The sequence below is a fragment of the Gavialis gangeticus genome, unplaced genomic scaffold (genome assembly GCF_001723915.1).
Source record: "Gavialis gangeticus isolate Ggan-Ray unplaced genomic scaffold, GavGan_comp1, whole genome shotgun sequence".
Taxonomy (NCBI): Eukaryota; Metazoa; Chordata; order Crocodylia; family Gavialidae; genus Gavialis; species Gavialis gangeticus.
The window spans coordinates 22,704,921-22,722,310 of NW_017729034.1; the positions used below are offsets into that span (position 1 = coordinate 22,704,921).

At 39.0% G+C, this 17,390-nt stretch overlaps 1 protein-coding gene across 2 annotated transcripts in view; it reads right to left on the reverse strand.

Moving 5' to 3' along the window:
• The window catches only part of BRE (brain and reproductive organ-expressed (TNFRSF1A modulator)), a 378,642-nt gene that overhangs the window by 135,400 nt on the left and 225,852 nt on the right, over positions 1-17,390 (reverse strand). For both annotated transcript variants that reach the window (XM_019526837.1, XM_019526838.1), the window contains exon 7: positions 16,312-16,421. In XM_019526837.1, the coding sequence (XP_019382382.1) occupies positions 16,312-16,421 (110 nt within the window). The remainder of the gene's footprint in view (positions 1-16,311; positions 16,422-17,390) is intronic.

Genomic DNA, 17,390 nt, shown 5'->3' on the forward strand with positions numbered 1-17,390 from the left:
TACTTCAGTGTGATTTCCCAGCAAGTCCAATTTTTTTTAGAAATGTTTTGCAAATGTACATGATGCACTAAACTGAAATTAATCAAATCCTAAACTAACTGATAGCCAATTTCAATCTAATTTTTCTCCATATGCTACTTTTGAAATCAGAAATCTTATTCTTATGTTTTATTTATAAAAAGTGCCTAATTATGAATGTTCTTAGGGTAACATTTAATCACAGTGCATAGACCCCTCAGATGGCTTGTCTTCCTCCTCTTCTTCTATATAATTTATACTGGGATAGTAACCAAAAAGCATTAGATGCTGAGCAAACACAACTTACTTTTCTGTTTCATCCTACCCCTGGTCCTTCTCAGAGTTTAGAAAAACAAGAAAGAGGACACTGCTTCAGACCACTTAGGCAGTCTGGGGTTGAATGTAAATGAGCTGCCTCAAACTGGGACCACATGGCTCCCCATACTCAGTGCAGGAGGTAACTTCTAAAGCAAATATAACACCCTGGTAAAATCCAGGATTAACTCCTAGGTGGACAAAACAACAAATGTTATTTTGTGAAGATATAGTTCTGCTGTAATGCCATAAATTGCACTTGCTGATGGGACTTTGATTCTCTTTGAGAACGTACCTGAAAGGAAGATATGATACATGAGACAAAAAGAAAAATTACTAGGTTATGGAATCTGGGGCATGCCTTGATGCATCATGAAGGTGTCTTAAACAAGGCACTGAGGTTCCTTAACTCAGAAGTTAGGATGTTAATAAAAGACATCAATGTAAGCAAGATGAAGGCAGATACCCCAAATGCCAAGAACTGAAGTACCAAGAAAAAGGATACAGAAATGCCTGCACACTATGAACATGAATTCGACAGCCAAAGTAAAGGCCACACTAGTGAGGCAAGCACTGCAGAACCAATTTTGAGGAAGGGGTGAGATGTTACTGAAGTTCTCATTGCTGATGTAACTTTACTTCTAAAGAAGTCAATGGGAGTTTCGTAGGGAACAGATTTGGGCCAACACTAAGAGATTATGAAAATCCCACGTTAGAAGGACACAGAGTTGAAAAGCTGAAGCAGCAAAGAGCAAACAGGAAGCTTTTTGACCAACAACAGTCAGAAGGGTTGGATCGGAATCCATGTGGGAAGCAGTGCTTAAAATCCACAAGGAGATTTTTCTTTGCTGCCCATCCCTTCTCCATTATCATTTTCCACAGAAAGGAAAAAACCAACAACACTGGGTGTCTATACAAGTGCTCCAGGGTGGAGGGGGGGCTGCTTTAATTAGAGCAGCTCTCAGAGCTGCTCTAATTAAAGCGCCCGCAGCATCATGTGTATTCAGCATCCCTGAGCTTCAAAATGATGACAGGGTGCTTTAACTAAAGCTCTGAGGGCTGCTCCAATTAAAGTGCCCCCCCCCCCACACCCTGAAGCATGTGTATAGAGACCCAATGATTTTTTCTTCTTTCTGAGGAAAATGATAATGGAGAAGGGATGGGCAGCCAAGAAAAATCTCCCTGTGGATTTTATGCACCGCTTCCCACAAGGATTCTGATCTGGCCCTTATGACTGTTGCTGGTCAAAAAGCTTCCTGTTTGCTCTTTGCTGCTCCAGCTTTTCAAGTCTGTGTCCCTTTAAGGTGGGATTTTCAAAGTCTCTTAGTCTGAAACGCAGACAGGCTGCTGGAGCTAACTAGCACACTCCAGCAGACTTGCAGTAGACTCTATTCTACTTAGCATGTGTTGGAGCAGAGCTCCGTCACGTGTATAGGTGCCCATTAAGGTCAGAGGGAGTTGTCCTAAGGAACTAAGATGCAGGAGTGAAAATCAGGAAGGATGGCTGTCTTAAAGAAACTTAGTTTTAAAAAGTCAGAAATGATTATGTACAAACTAGAATTACAATAAATATAGTATACATACACATCATATACCCTCTATAAATAAAATGAAAATAAACTAATAAATTACATTTTTATTAAACCATACTGAAAGAAATGTGAATGTGACTGAATTAATTCAATATTTATGTGGAAAGACCTGTATTTAGACCAAACAAAAAAGTTGTGTAAACTATTCCAGTTTAGGCAGAACACTCCAAAACAGAATTATGAAGGGATAATTAATCATCTTAAATCACTTTATTCTGTTTTCTTTTGTAACTAATGTATGACATTTTATACAGACACCTCAAACTTTAAGGTTCTCTAAGCAACACAGTACTGCACAGAGAGAAGATAAAAATCAACAATTTTTTTAAAAATGGATTTTTTTTATTTGAATCAGATTTTTAAAAATTTAATCATATTTTAAAGATGCTTTTTTAAAAAAATAAACCTATATGAAGATAGTTTTAATTTAAGATATGTTAGAGCTGAAAGATATCATCATGGAATAAGGATTATAACTTTGAATGATTTACTATTTTAGACAATATATTCATGTAACCTTCTTAGAAAACTTTTATAAATAGGTCACAGGCCATGGACTGTATTAGGGGCTCAATCTTTTGGGGTTACCAGAGGTTCCCCTATAAATTAATAAAGATTAAGGAAAACCACTCTACCCAATGGGACTTGGTGCTCAGTCTAGAAGATCCCATTAAGCATTTCTGTAATGCTTAGTTTCAGTTCTCAAACTGTGAATGTGTGTCTCCAAAGATAACATCCTTGTTAATAGCAGAATACGGAGATGCGAGGGAACAGACCCAATTACCTACCCATCAGCCCTATTGTGTCTCTGCAAGTTTGTGTACACACAGTCAAGCCCTTACCTCTCTCTAAAACTGCAAAATTTCAAGAAGTTAAATGAAGAGAGGATTGTTGGGGGAGGAGTAGAACTGGGCAAGGAAGAGGAGTCTGGAGATAAATGCAAGGAGGGAGGGGCAGTAGAAACAAAAGAGAAACATTTTAAGGATACTATTTCAGAAGTCTTTAGGGATAAGTTTCTAAGTATAGCCTCTCCACTGATTTGAGATCTAGGGAGGGAACAGTGTGGTAGAAGGGAAACATTATCATGGCAGCAGGCTTGTCAAGCCACAAAAGAAAGAAAAAAATCAAAGATGAAAAGAAATTTAGAAGTGAAGAAAACCCCAACCTAATAACATATGACTGCAGCACTCATTTGATGTCCTAATACAGCGTGGCAAAAATATCCCCCAAATATCTATGATTAATCTAGAGAAGACAGTTTCTCTCCCAATGACTCTACAAGTATCTGCTGCAGTTAGCTTTGGTAAATAAAATAACCAAATCACAATTAAATTTTCTGATGTAGCTACAAAGTTAATCTGAAAAAATATCAAAATATAAATTACTGCTTTAAAATCTAGGGTGTGTACCTTCTAAAAATGAAACCTACATCTATCTTCGAGTTGTGAATAATATAGATTAAGGTTATATCAAACAACAAGAATACAATTTTTGCAGAAAACAATAATTAAATCAAGGCTTCCTGACCAGTGATTTAAATCATGATTTAAACCATGATTTAAATAGATTTGATTTAAATTAAATCCACCTAACTGCACATACATTTTATTTTTAAGCAATTTATATAACCTCCTGATTTTTACAACCCCTTGCAAGAACTTAATGCATTAGATTGACATTCTGGAGGTATGACTGCACATGTAAGGTATCATGATGGCTGTGAACTCACCACGTGTCAGTTACTCTGCAGTACATGCTCTTACTACTTCCCTGTTAAAATGAATGAAATTAAATAGAAACTTCTTGAATCCAGAGAAAGAATATTCTCCATCCGTTTACATATCTGTTCAAAACCTTGTTTTATTATAACTTGATTCTTCTATCAGGCTCCATATTTAGAGTTTTTGCTGAACTGTTCCTCTAATTCACCCTCACCAGCAGAGGTTGTAGACTTTGGTCACTCACTATCCAGTATAGTCTACAGGTACTTCAAACTTCTTTGTATATATATCTTTGTTTATATACTTCTTTCTTTAGGCACAAAAATATTCTGAAACTAAGATATAGTGGTTACAAAAAAGGTCTCTACATCAAAGTAGTGGAAACTATATTGTGAGATCCATTTAAAACTACCCTGGTTCATATAACAGTAACCCCACTATTGGAAACAATCCTCGGTAGTTACTAGGAACTGAGCTGAAAGTTCTAATACAGGGCTGTTTGCCTGGTGGCTCATCATGGGCCACATTCAGTCCGCAAGTGGTTAACATGTGGCCCACAGGCCCTGGCAGCTGCCTTTCCCATATCATGCAGAGGGAAGGGACTGGAGGTCTGCGTGCAGCCTGTGCGGCAGAGAATGGGGGCCATGTGCTACCAGCACAGCCTATGTGGCAGGGGGGCGCATACCACTGGCACAGTCCATGAAGCAGGGGACTGCCAGCAGATGTGGGAGGGGCATGTGCTGCCAGTACAGCCCATGTAGTGGTGGGGGTCCTTGAGGAGTCGCCCCTGCAACATATAGACTGTAGCTGGACAACCCTGGTCTCTAGTACATCCTTTCCATCTCTGTCTTCAAGGAATTTATGATGCAGTTAAGAGCCAACTGGAATAACCCTGTTACCAAAAACACCAAAGAATAGGTCTTGTAAAACAGTAAGGAAGGATTTGTGCTCTTGGCTTTTGAACAGGTGCTGTGTACAAACTATATTAGTACGTGCTCTCAAGTTGTATTAAAACCAAAAATGAAAAAAGCAGTCATATTGACCTGAAACTGATGTAGACAAAGTGCATTAATGCAAGGTATCAACACGTTTTGATTACCCAGCATATTTTTCTTACATAGTTTTAGAGTAAGTGCACAACGTCAGTTTGTTACCATTACAATTTACTGTTAAATGCAGGGATTTCTTTACATACCTTATTGCTGCCACATAATTATTTATCACTTACCTAATTCTATTCTGACTCAGCACCTAGTCAAAACATAGGCTTACCCATTTTCTCAGTAATATCCAAAGCATTCAAAATGATTTTAAGTCTGACAACAATCTTATTTTATCTGCAATTCTGCACCTACTAACTATTAACTGCACCTATTAACTTCAGTGGAAAAAGACAAAGGGGATTAGGTGGAGGGATCTCCAATCAAATACTATGATCAAAAAGCAATTATGATGGTGACTGATGATGAACAAAAGCCTGAGAAAGACAAATTTGTACAGTACTTACCACCATAAATAAAGGCACTTTACAAATATAATGACTAAGCTAAAAATTATTGGTTATAAACTTTTGATCATTGCAGTACACATATTTTGCCCACACATTTACCTTCCTAAGATTATGAATTTGAACTCTAAAGACACAGTTTATCCTCTTCTGAAGTATATCCATCACTGATATTTATGCTAATGCATTACATTTTATGGTGTCTTTTTCTGAGGCTCTCTCAACACTTCACTGTGCAAACATTAATCTTCACAACAGTGCTGTTGTTCTACCTATTGTACAGAGTAATTAACTAAGAAATACACATAGTAAGTCAATGACAAAGCTGGCGTCAGAATCAAGGAGACCTAACTTCTACTTTCCTTTTCTAATCATATAAACCACACTGCTTCCCTGTTAGTAAGCACTGGAAGCTCCATGCATCAACCTTGAGGAGATTAGACCCTTTTCACTGATTATCCAGTTCTGGTTCATTCGTCACAACAGCTGTCACAGATTAAGTAGCAACTCAATACATCTGTACATTCCAGGACAGTAAAACAATCCTATAAATGTATGTCCTTGGGTGACTGCACTTTCAGTAAGCACTGTTTTTTACACTTCCAGTACGTTGCATTTTACTCACTTCCAGTACACTCCAACTAGAACTGTGCAAAGAACTCAAACATCAGATAAAAATTTATGGGGAAATATGTACAATAAAATCACAGCTAGCTTGGGTTCCAGAAGCTGTGGCAGGAAAAATTCTGCATAAGTATCTGCACAGTACTGCTTTTAGCAAACTTACCATTTGAGGAAGAGTGGTGGATTCCCATTCCCAGATCAAAATCCTTCACAGAACTCTTACAACAAAATTTGTGTCAAGGCAAGCTTTATTTGTATCACCTCTCATCAATGTGTCTCACTCCTGACATGGAGAGATCAACTACTGTGGACAAGTCAATCTCCTTGACCCATTCAGTCCTTGTCCCTCTGCTGAGACTGCCAAGGAAGGCACCAAAAGATGGCAGTTTTAAAGTGGAATGATTTTAAGAAAAATGAAAAAGTTAAAAAGAGTAAGATATGAAATCAAAGTACAGGATTAGATATAACTGAAAAAGATTATGGTGGCTGGAATATTGCAGTAAGACATACAGATGACAGAACACCAAAGAAACTAATGCAAACATAAGCAAGGTCAGCCCAGTCTAGAGGCCTGCCACTGATTAGATGGCTGGACTTCACACACAAGGACAGGACTAAACTGGGTTTTGGGGAGGAGCAAGCCTGGAAAGGATTGAACAGTGACATTCTACTGTTCCCCACATCTGCACAGATTGTCCAGGAATGAAAAGCAGAAGTGATGCGATTACCTGCCCATTAAGAACCAGACAGATCCATTTGTTTAATCCTTGCCCAGCACACTTTTACAAAGAAATCAAAATGAAAACATCTAAATATTACCAATTGCTCAGAGGTTGTTTACATATACATAGCAACTAAATATTCTATAGCAAATATACAACTATGATTGATTTTTCTTCCCAAGGTTTTCTCAGTGAAAGACACATGGAGATGTTAGAAGCCTAAATGCTGAGGCCACGTTCTCATTCTTTTTAAATGGGAAGGGGAAAATAAAGTTAAGCACTGAAAACTTGCTGAACTTAAAATTCCATCCTCAGTCACGAAGAACCCTGCTGGCTCTGCTCCCAGACTAGTAAAATGAACATTTCAGCCCCTAAAGGCTAAAGCATGGAGCCTGCTCCATTAAAGGAAAACAACTTCTACTGACAGCTGGGTTTCTTAGCATACTCATGTCTGTGTATTTATCAAAGAAAAGCCCTCCATGTCAACAATTTATGATAGGATTATTTCTGCAAATTCAGGGAACACAAGCATTAGCTAAATAATGCTATTTTCACTACTGCATCCTATTATTTGAATGTTTAAACAAGGTCCATCAAATCATTTTAATTTTCTTTTCACAAGGACTGCGCATGAGGAAAAAATAAATTAAAACTAATTACAAAACAACAGATATTTTATAAAATGTGTGGGGAAGAAAAGCAGCCCTGATGTACTGCTATAGAAATTAGATGTTCAACTATAGTTACTTCTTTTGCTTTATATTCTACTGAGTTAGAGATTGTACTAAAACCTCAAAAGTGTGACAGGTTTTCTATTTTAAACTTTGCCTTAGAAATTTTTACAACCTTTCATTTAGAAAAAAAGAGAGTAACTGCATACAGACCTTGAGACTGTACCATATACTATCTATTGACAAACAGAGCAGGTACTATATAACTAACAGCACACTAAGCATCTCAGGTATGACCATAATTTAACACCTCTGGGGTAATCCCAATACTGTGGCTGAGAAACAAGCCCCACCCATTCACTCCTGCTCCTCATGTGCTACTTGTTGAAAAATGTTGTGGGGTGACTTTTTGGTGCACGACCAGGGACACTTTCAGGACCTCTGTCTTCAGCATGCATCTGAGAGTGACATGGTAAGCCCAGCAGTACTTTAAGGGTGATGACGTGACATTTTTCAGCACATGGGTATAAGAAGAGGGAGTGAATAGGAGGGATGTGTAGTTCGGTGGCAGTCTCAAGACCACCACAGAGGTATAACAGACCTGCCCTCAAATAGTAGAGCCCTAACAGCCTTCCATACAGCTCCAGAAGAATCGTTTAAAGGGAAAGAAAGATGTATGTGTAAAGAATGGCTAGCCCAGGGCTTGGCAACCCCTGGCACATGTGCCGAGCATGGCACGTGAGGCTCTTTTGCTTGGCATGCCACAGCCATTCCCAGCTCCGGGTAGCTGCTGCCAGCGACGGAGCCCGGGCTACTCCCAGCAGGGTTTGCAGCATCCCAGCTGCCTGCTGGGAGCAGCCCAGGATCCTGTCTGGCAGCACTTCTCCAGAGCTGGGGCCAGCTGCAGCCAGGAAGCTCCAAACAGCTGTGCCGGGCTACGGCATCAGCTCTGCATTGGCCATGTGCAGATGCACCTCTGAGCAGGCGGTGGGGGAGGGGCCCAAGACAGCGCAGCCCTGGTCTCTCCCCTGCCCCTGGGATGGAGGTCATGAGCCCGGCGCAGCTGTTTGTAGCCAGCCTGGGCTCTGGGCAGCTGCAGCAGGCAGGCTGCAAACAGCTGCACCAAGCTCTACAGCTCTGGCATCAGCTCCATGCTGGTGGCAACTGCATGTGCGCCTCGGGGCAGACAGACATAGACACAGTTTTAAATGTTTTTTCTATGTACCTCGAGGTACCAGGCGTAGCTTATAAATGCTGCAATGATGGGGCGGATGGAGTGTCCCACAGGAGCGTGGGGGCTGTCCACCGCATGCTTGGCGGCAAACCCGAAAGTGGACTGGAAGTAATTTTGGTCCACTTCTGGGTTCGCTGCTGGGCCCTGCCGCACCCCCACAGCTTGGGGATCGGCCACAGGGGGACCCCAGGTGTCCCCCCCAGACCCAGGAGGCACCAGTCGCCAAGCCGGGAGGGTGCAAGGGGCGCCCCTAGCACACTCCCTGGCAGACCCAGAAGTGGACCGGAAGTACTTCTGGTCCACTTCTGGGTCTGCTGCCAAGTGCGCTGGGGACCCCCCTGTGCTCCTATGGGACACTCCATCTGCCCCACCATCTCAGCATTCACAAGCCACTTGGTATCTTGAGGTATGTACAAAAAACATTTAAACCTGCCTCTATGTCTGAATCATCGAATCTTTCCAAATTGATTCAGAGGGTTCTGATTCAATTTGGAGAGATTAAAGGGTCTCCCAATTCAATTTGGATTCAGAGATTCAACCACTGAATTGGGCCAAATCTCCACTGAATCGAATCAGTGACCGAAGCTTCGCACAGCCCTACTAATCACCATATTATCTAGACTTAATGCAGTAGGTGAAATATTTTCTTTAATTATAAATTAATTTAAGGTAGCTACTACCTAGTACCAATTAAGACACCCTTCCTAAGTGATAGCATTTTTGGTGTAAGCAGAAGTTTGAAAAAGTGTCAGATTATTTTAATTAAACTGCAGGCCTGACGTAAGATAATGTAAAGTTTTAAAGAAATAAAAATGTGAAATTCTGAAATGAAATTCCAAAAGAAAAAGTTTTTCAAAATAAAGTATGCATCCATTTCAGTGTAGAAATTAGCACACTTGTTTAAAATACAAACTGCAGTTTTGGATGCCTAATTTTTGGTGAAAAGATGTGTGTGGTACATGCATAAATATGGCATTTCTTATTTTCAAAACTGCCAAAATCATTTATGCATTTTGCATGAAATAGTCATGAGATAAAATGGATACATAGCATTGGGAACATGCACCAGAATCCAGGACTCTCCCCTCTCATTTGAGTGCCATCCTCACAGGGCAAAAGAATTGATTTCTTGCCTGCTTGCTCCCTTGACTGTTTATTTATATTACATTAGGCAGTCATTTGTTAAATGACGGAAATAATCTAGATAGCAGGAGCAAGTTCCCAGCACTCTCCCTCCCCGCCACAGCTGAGTACTCAAACAGCATTTTATGGAAACATTCTCCTTCTTGCTTGATCTTCCAGAACCATGACTCTTCTACCAGCGGGCTCAGGTTCAACAGGAGGAATACAAGCATGCTGTTAGTTCTGCCCAGTCCACACCCTGGTGGTTAGGCCTACCTTTGGAAGTATAAGAGGCAGGTTCAGTCTCCCTCAGGGTAAGGTTGCCTAAGTCTCCCAGTTCTAGGACAACTGCCTTAACCACTAGACTCTGAGTCACATGCAACAGATGAAGTCTAGTCAGAGAGGATATTTTAGGCCAAGGTGAGGAACAAAGGTAATTTAAACACCTTAGCAGAATTTGGGCTGTTGAACAATATGACTATGTGCTATTTTAGACTCCTAAAAATTCCAGCTGGCTCTAGCTTTTAGATACAAAAACACTCAGCATCACCATGCTCAGGTCCCTTTCTGAATCTTACCCTGGTGCCTAGTTTCCTACCTGTAAAATGAGAATTGAGGATATGTTTCTAGTTTTGTATATGCGTTTGAGAGCTTATAATGAAGAGTAACATAAGCAGAAAGGATTATTATTATGCTTACCGTGCACTTATAAATAGCCCAAATATGCATCTTAATAACTGTGCAAAGAAAAGCAATATATTTATATGGTACATTTCTATGGCTCTCCATAGTTGCTGATACGATCTGCAAGTAACATACATTTTATACAGTTTGGAAATACATAACTACATGACAGAGCCCAACAGTGACAAAACCTCTTGGGAAAGTTGGCTGCATTAACCAAGTTGGCAGTTTTGATAGCATTAATGAAATTCTATTGTGATTTTACTGGAAATCAGTATTTTACAATATTTTTCTGTTTGCTGAAATGTTGAAAATTCCTCTCTCAATGTTTTCCAAAACTCTTATTGCTTACCTCACCTCAAAACCTACTGTATAAAAACTGCTTTGCTTTGACAGTTGGCTTATACAGTTTTGCTATATTCAGTTACAATCTTTAGCAGCAGGCAGGAACTTTTGTAGCAACACACAAAAATCTTTAACATGTCATGGCCTCAAGTCATCAAGATAATCCTCAAGGCTTCCTAAGGCCTTTTGCTAAAAACAAACAACCCTCCTCCTACCACAACAAGGTAGTAAATACTGTAGCTGAAAAGTTTTGGATCTCAAACACTGGAAAGTTAGATGACTAGACTCTGTCTGAGCTCCATTTTGGTGAAGTAGGGAAGGAGAAGACAAAAAAAGCAATGCAGTTTCTCCTGCAAAACAGCTCAATCCAACAAACATTTTAAACCTGCACATGATAGCTGTCAATCACAAGATAAATGGCATTTGAATGAAGAAAACTGCTGTACCCTAAATAAAAGGACCTAAGCATTCTGCAAAGAGGAGTGACCTATACCATGAAATACAAGAAGCTATTGAAAATTATGCTCAATGTGCATTAGTTTGATAGAGTAACTTATTGCTAACAAACTGGATCTGGTAATAGTTAGTTATATATTATGAAATACAGATGCCTACATAACAAGACAATGGATATTTTACAAATTAACTAGACAGAACAGACTAAATAAATATTTTCTGACTGAAGCACAATTAAAGTAGACACACAGAAAATGCATCAAGGTGTGTGTTGTGGAACTTCAGGTTTTATTGGCACAAGTTTGAAGTGGCCACATTACTCAAGTGAACAAGTTATGTAGGACATTTCAAATGTGTGCTAATAATACCTGCATATCACTCTACCAGAAAGTCAGCATGTTGTTTCTTTAAAAGAAAAACAAAATACTTTATAAAATTAAAAAAGCATCATTTTGTATATCTCTTTGCCTTAAAATCTAGGTGTGGAGAATTTGGGAGATTTCTATAATATTTTCAAATTAAAATTAGGTGTGAGCCAATTTATTCACTCACTTCTTTCATTGCTATATACTTGGTCTCAATGGGTTAGCTTCTTTCCAAAGACACTAGCTGAGATGAGGGAAATAAGTAAAGTACATACTGGCATGAGAATGAGATGGACATGTCTTGTTTGAATGCACGATTGAAAAATGGGTGCATCTCCAAGGTAGCTTAGAGATACAATGGAAACTAATGCCCAGACAGATGATTAACTTTTAATGACAGCTGGCCCAAGAGACTCTCTGGTATTTAGAAGGGGAAATACTTGTCAACAACTCCTCCCTTATCGGAATCCTGGGATGAGGAGCAAAAAGAATGAAAACTGGGACTAGAAACAAAGGGCCTAACAGCTTGGACAGAATCAGAGAAATTAGGGTTGGAAGGGACCTCAGGAGGTCTTCTAGTCCAACCCCCTGCTCAAAGCAGGACCAACCCCAAGTAGATCATCCCAGCCAAGGCTTTGTTACCCAGGTCTTAAAAACCTCCAAAGATGGAGATCCTACAACCTCTTTGGGTAACCTGTTCTAGTGTTTTATTACCCTCCTAGTGAGAAAGTTTTTCCTTATATCTAACCTACACTTCCCTTGCTGCAACTTGAGACCATTGCTCCTTCTTCTGTCATCTGCCAACGTTGAGAACAGTCTAGCTCCATCCTCTTTAGACCAACCTTCAGGTAGGGTAGTTGAAGGCTGCTTTAAATCCCCCCTCAATCCTCTCTTCTCCAGACTAAATAAGCTCAATTCCCTCAGTCTCTCCTTATAAGTCATGTACTCCAGCCCCTCACCATTATTGTTGCGCTTATATTAAAAAAAAACCTTGCTTTTCAGCAGAAGAGGGTTTATCTGATTGAAAACTACTGGACAGACAAACTGCCCCCCTTACTAATCAAGCAAGAGGAAGGTTAAAGGTTAAGGAAGAGAGGTAATATGCTTAGGCTTTTCTTTTCTATTTTAACCCAACGCTACTGAACACTGTATTCCTATCAATTAATAAATATGTTGCTTTGAAAACACTGTCCTGCATCACTAAGTATTTGCTAGTTGCACAGCTACAAATTTGGTATGCCTCCATTGTGTACTAAATTGCAAAAGGACATGGACTCAAGACATACAATTTCTAAAACAAAGCTGATTTGCTCAAGGGAGCACATTTTAGTAACATCTCAGGAGTTCCTTGCCGATTGCCTGCTTTCCCCTAATAGCCTGCCTTGTGCAAAAACACAGCTAGTCAGGCTGCTGCAGGAGGCAGAAAGAGCTCTTAATCCTTCCCTCCTCTCAAGAAGCACTCTTACAGAAAGGAAAATGGAGGAGAAAGAGCCCAGGAGATAAACACCCTCCTTCCCCCTGCTACTGTTAGTTATAGGATGGTACTAGTTAGTCCCTTGCTCCTTTTCATTACCCCCCATGCAATATATAGCTTGGGAAGGAGGAAAAAGACTGTAACCCCAGGCCCCCAACCCCAGGGCTGAAGAAAATTAATTAAGTTTTGCTTTCAAGTGGTCTACTGAACAGTTTAAAACCCTTCAGAGTTACACAATATCTGACCATAAGTTTGTTGATGAGCTAGAATGGAATGCTGACCAACCTCATCTTATTGCAGGGGAAATGCCACATTTGGGGAAAATAAAACATTTTTTTTAAGACAGAAGAGAAGGCCAAAGGTGTATAATAAATTAAATGTATTATATCAGCAGTTAGCAACCTTTTCCAGCTGGGGGCTTGGATGACTGTAGATCTTTGTGTTAAGAGAGAATCCTTTCAGCTTGCATTCAAATAACTTTAGTAGACTTTTAGCTGTGTTAAGTTTACATTGTACCAAGTTAGCATAAGTGAAACAAAGGGAAGTAGGGTAAAAGGAATCGAGTCATAGGTGAGAGAAACTTCTTGAAAAGACTACCCTGCTGTAGAACATCAAATCTTGACTGAGAATTCAGCACAGCAAGTTTTACCTTGACCAACAGGCTGACTCAAGAGCGTCTCCTTCCTGACCATATCAATTGAAACTTCTACCAAGTAATGTTGTTAGTCTTTGTTTGAGTAGGGGGATAAAAAGGGACTCAGTGCTCTGAGATGTACTTCTCTGGTATCCTTTAAGGAGGTTCCCATCTGCAGATGTGATGAAGATCCAACACCTCTTAGCACTTAGTCTCCAAATTTAGGTAAGATCTCTAACAGGCTGGCCACTTAATAGAAATTCTTAGGATCTTAAGTTGCATAGATTCTAACTTGTAAGACTGCTTATGTATGCTTGGATCATAAAAGTATATCTAGATACGTAATCACCAACAGTACCTTAAGCCCAGCTCTGAGCTTTGATGTGCTGCTACATCTTTTAGTCATATATTTAGCCAAGTGCTACTATCCTCCCCAAACTACTGACATGCTAAGGAGTTCACTTCTCCTAACAGCAGTAAAACTTAGGAGAAGTGCAACAGAAAGGACCATGCTGTCAGTAGCATGACACATGGATGTTTCTCCACATCCCTAACTGATTTTATGCACTATTTTTCCCTACACACTCCAGAGAGGCTATTGGTGGCAGGCCAATAATATCAGTTATACTTGAGATCATAATAATGAAATCATTAACTACTAATGAGTGACTACTATCTGCATTAATCTGGTCTGAAAAGTACTAACACTACTATTATTACTAACGTGAAACTCCCATCTGAGAGAATAAAAAAATCTTCACTCTATTAATTAAGCCTTCTAATATGCTTGTGAAGCACTAAAACAAGTACAACAATTTACCGAAAGATAAGCAAGAACAAGAGAAGTTATGTCACTTAAGATTTGGTAGTGTCAATTTAATTAAATGAAATCAGGTTGCACTGATTCCAGATAAAATCAGGTTAATTCATCATTTATTTTTAAAAGTAATGTAGAAAATCATCTCCTTAAATCTTATTCAGTATTCTTATTGAACGTAACTAGTTACTGTAATCATGTACCTAAGTTGAACTTTTCACATCACAAAACCTGTCAGAGTACAAGTTGCATTTAAAATGAGGCACTAATGACATCAATGCAGCCTTAAATAATGTTTAATGATAGAACAAAAATGTCTGTCAAGTTAATGTTAGTTGCAAAAAAGATTAGGAGAGTCAAAAGCAGCAATATATACCTGTTCACATAACCTGGGAACTTTATGTCTTTATCTAAATCAGATCTGGGCTTTTCATCCAGTCAACAAACGTATCCAGATCAATGACCTTCTGGTTAAAATATCAAGATGCCATGCCCTCTTTCAAACACTATACAGTACTCCTAAGTTATTCTAAAACTGTGTTAGTCAGTAGTTTTCCATCTCTTCTACTCTACCTAAAAGTGTTTTCAGCAGGTGAAAAGAATGTCATTGCATTATTGACCGGAAAAAAAACAAAAGCATCAGTGAATCAATGTTAGCTTAAATTGACCTCTGATTACCTGTGAAGTCTAAAATAGTTACCTCTCTGGAGCAATAAACTAAAATGCACAAAACAGAAAAGAAGGTGAATTCTTAACTGTCCTTTGAACATATTTTAAATTATCATCCTCACCACCAGTTTTCTCTCTTTCACATAAAAAAGCCTTTTCATCCTTTTTAAGAGCATTATACGCATCTTTGAAGCATTTTTCTTGGTAAAAGCTCTGGAATTTTTCTCTGGGAAATTTTCATCTGTCACATATAATATAAAGAATGGCATCTTCCAAATCATGTCCGTGTGAAAGGTAGTGTCAGGGTGATGCTGTAGCCATGATGATCCAGGAAAAATGTGATAGGCAAGGATTTTTGGGGGTGTTATCTTTTACTGAAACAAATGTATAGTTGTTAGGGTCAGAGACAAGCTTTTGGTACCACAGTTCCCTTCCTAGGTACCTGAAAGCTTGCCTGTGTCCCTCCCAATTATGCAGTTGGTCCAATAAAAGAAGATATCATCCACAGAAATCCTTGACTTTACGTGAAAGTCACTTGTAGGCCTGGAACAGTTCTGTAAACCCTTGGAAACAGACATTTAAAGACTGTAGCACAGTATGGGAGGGAAAACATTGGGACATTCTTACTCCCAAAAATGGAAGAGAAATCTAATGGATGCAAAAGGATTTTCTACCCTGACACTTCCATTTTAGGAGTAAAAATTAGTTTATTAGCAAGTCTGTTTGCCAGCCGTGTTGTCCAACAACCTTAAAATGAAATATTCTGACAAGCTCCTGGAAAAATGTATCTTACTAAGACTACAAATTCCTGACCAGAGTTTAACAAATACAGCCTTTCAGTTTTCCTCAAATTTTAATCCACATGTGCATAACTGTCCCTTTCTGTTGCTAATTACCAGTCTCATTTCAGGTAATACTTATCAATCATATATAGATATGTTACAAACCTAATACACATACCTATGCACAAACTTTAAAGAAAAAACCCACAGCATGAGGGAAATCAGCCCACTAATCTGAACCTGATGCTTCTTCCAGTATGTGCCATTCCAGGAAAATGTAGCTTGGTTTTCAGGGATCACCAGGCTCCAAAAATCTTAAAGTACAGCCAATAATGTCCCAGCTCTATTAGTGGTAGGCACATACACTTGAGATTGGCAAAAAACAGCTAAATTGTTTCCCCCCATCGAAGCCACTTACAGTAATCACTGTTGTGGCTTTTGTCAATTAAAAGCCAAAATGGTTTTATGGCCTATCCAAGACTTTCTATATAAACAATCAGAATGCAAGCCAGAAGTTATGAGAAAAACGGGAATAACCAGCAAGAGTTATTGTACTTACTGTTCAATACGTGGGGACAGATACAGCTTGGGAAAAACCTGAGTTGCTTCTGCATCCTCAAAACTGACCGAAAGAAGTGCAACATCCTCTCCTGGGTCTTCATTCACATCCTACATAAAAAAGAAAGGGCAGGTAGGAAGAGATTGAAAGTATTTATATTATAAGCTTACTAGGTAATGGGTAAAATATAGTCAAATGCCCAGTATAGTTAAAAGGGTAACAAAAAGGTAGGGGAGGCCCAAACAGGACCATTTAAAAATCAATTTGCAAAATTCATATAATTATTTTATTAATATCCTGAAAACATTCTTCAGTGGTTTTTTTTCCACAGTTGCAAAATAAAATCAATTATAGCAGCTCAGCACTTATGAGCAAATGTATGATAACATGTCTCTTTTCTCATGTGATGGGGCAGAAACATGTCAACAAAGCAGCAGGTTTCATTTTTAAGAATCTAAGAATTATTATGAAGACAGACAGCAGATGGGCACTATCAGCAGGTGCTGGCACATATGACATTGGTAGATTTGCAGGTGAATGAATCTAGTACCATCTACCTGATTCCTGACATTATTCTTTCATACTACAGGTGACAGCAACCGTCTTTTCCTTTGGAAAGGTCTTGATTTCCCATTAATCAAGCTTCTTTTCTTGTGTTGTTTCTCTGCTACCCCTGGAAATCTCTCTGTCCACCTATGTCACAGCCCTACATACTGTTTTAATCCTCGCTGTGTCTGTTTCTTCTCTCAGCTCTGATGAATAATGCCTTGCATTTGAAAAGTTGTCTAACATTAACCCAGCTGTGCATTGGGTCCAATAAAAGATATCACTAGGAATCCTGGTTTTCTCTGTTTGAAAATCCCGAATTCTCTTATTTAAAACCCCCCAAATCTGTGTTTTCCACTATTAAAATGAAACGCCGCTATATATAAAGGTATCAGTTGAACACAATAATTTGATACATTCACAAATTTAAAAGCAAATGTGGAAGTCTACCAATGCCTCAATCATTACAACAAAATAAATGCTAAAAATCTGTATGTTTTTGCATTTGATTTTTTTTTTTTTTTTTTTTTTTT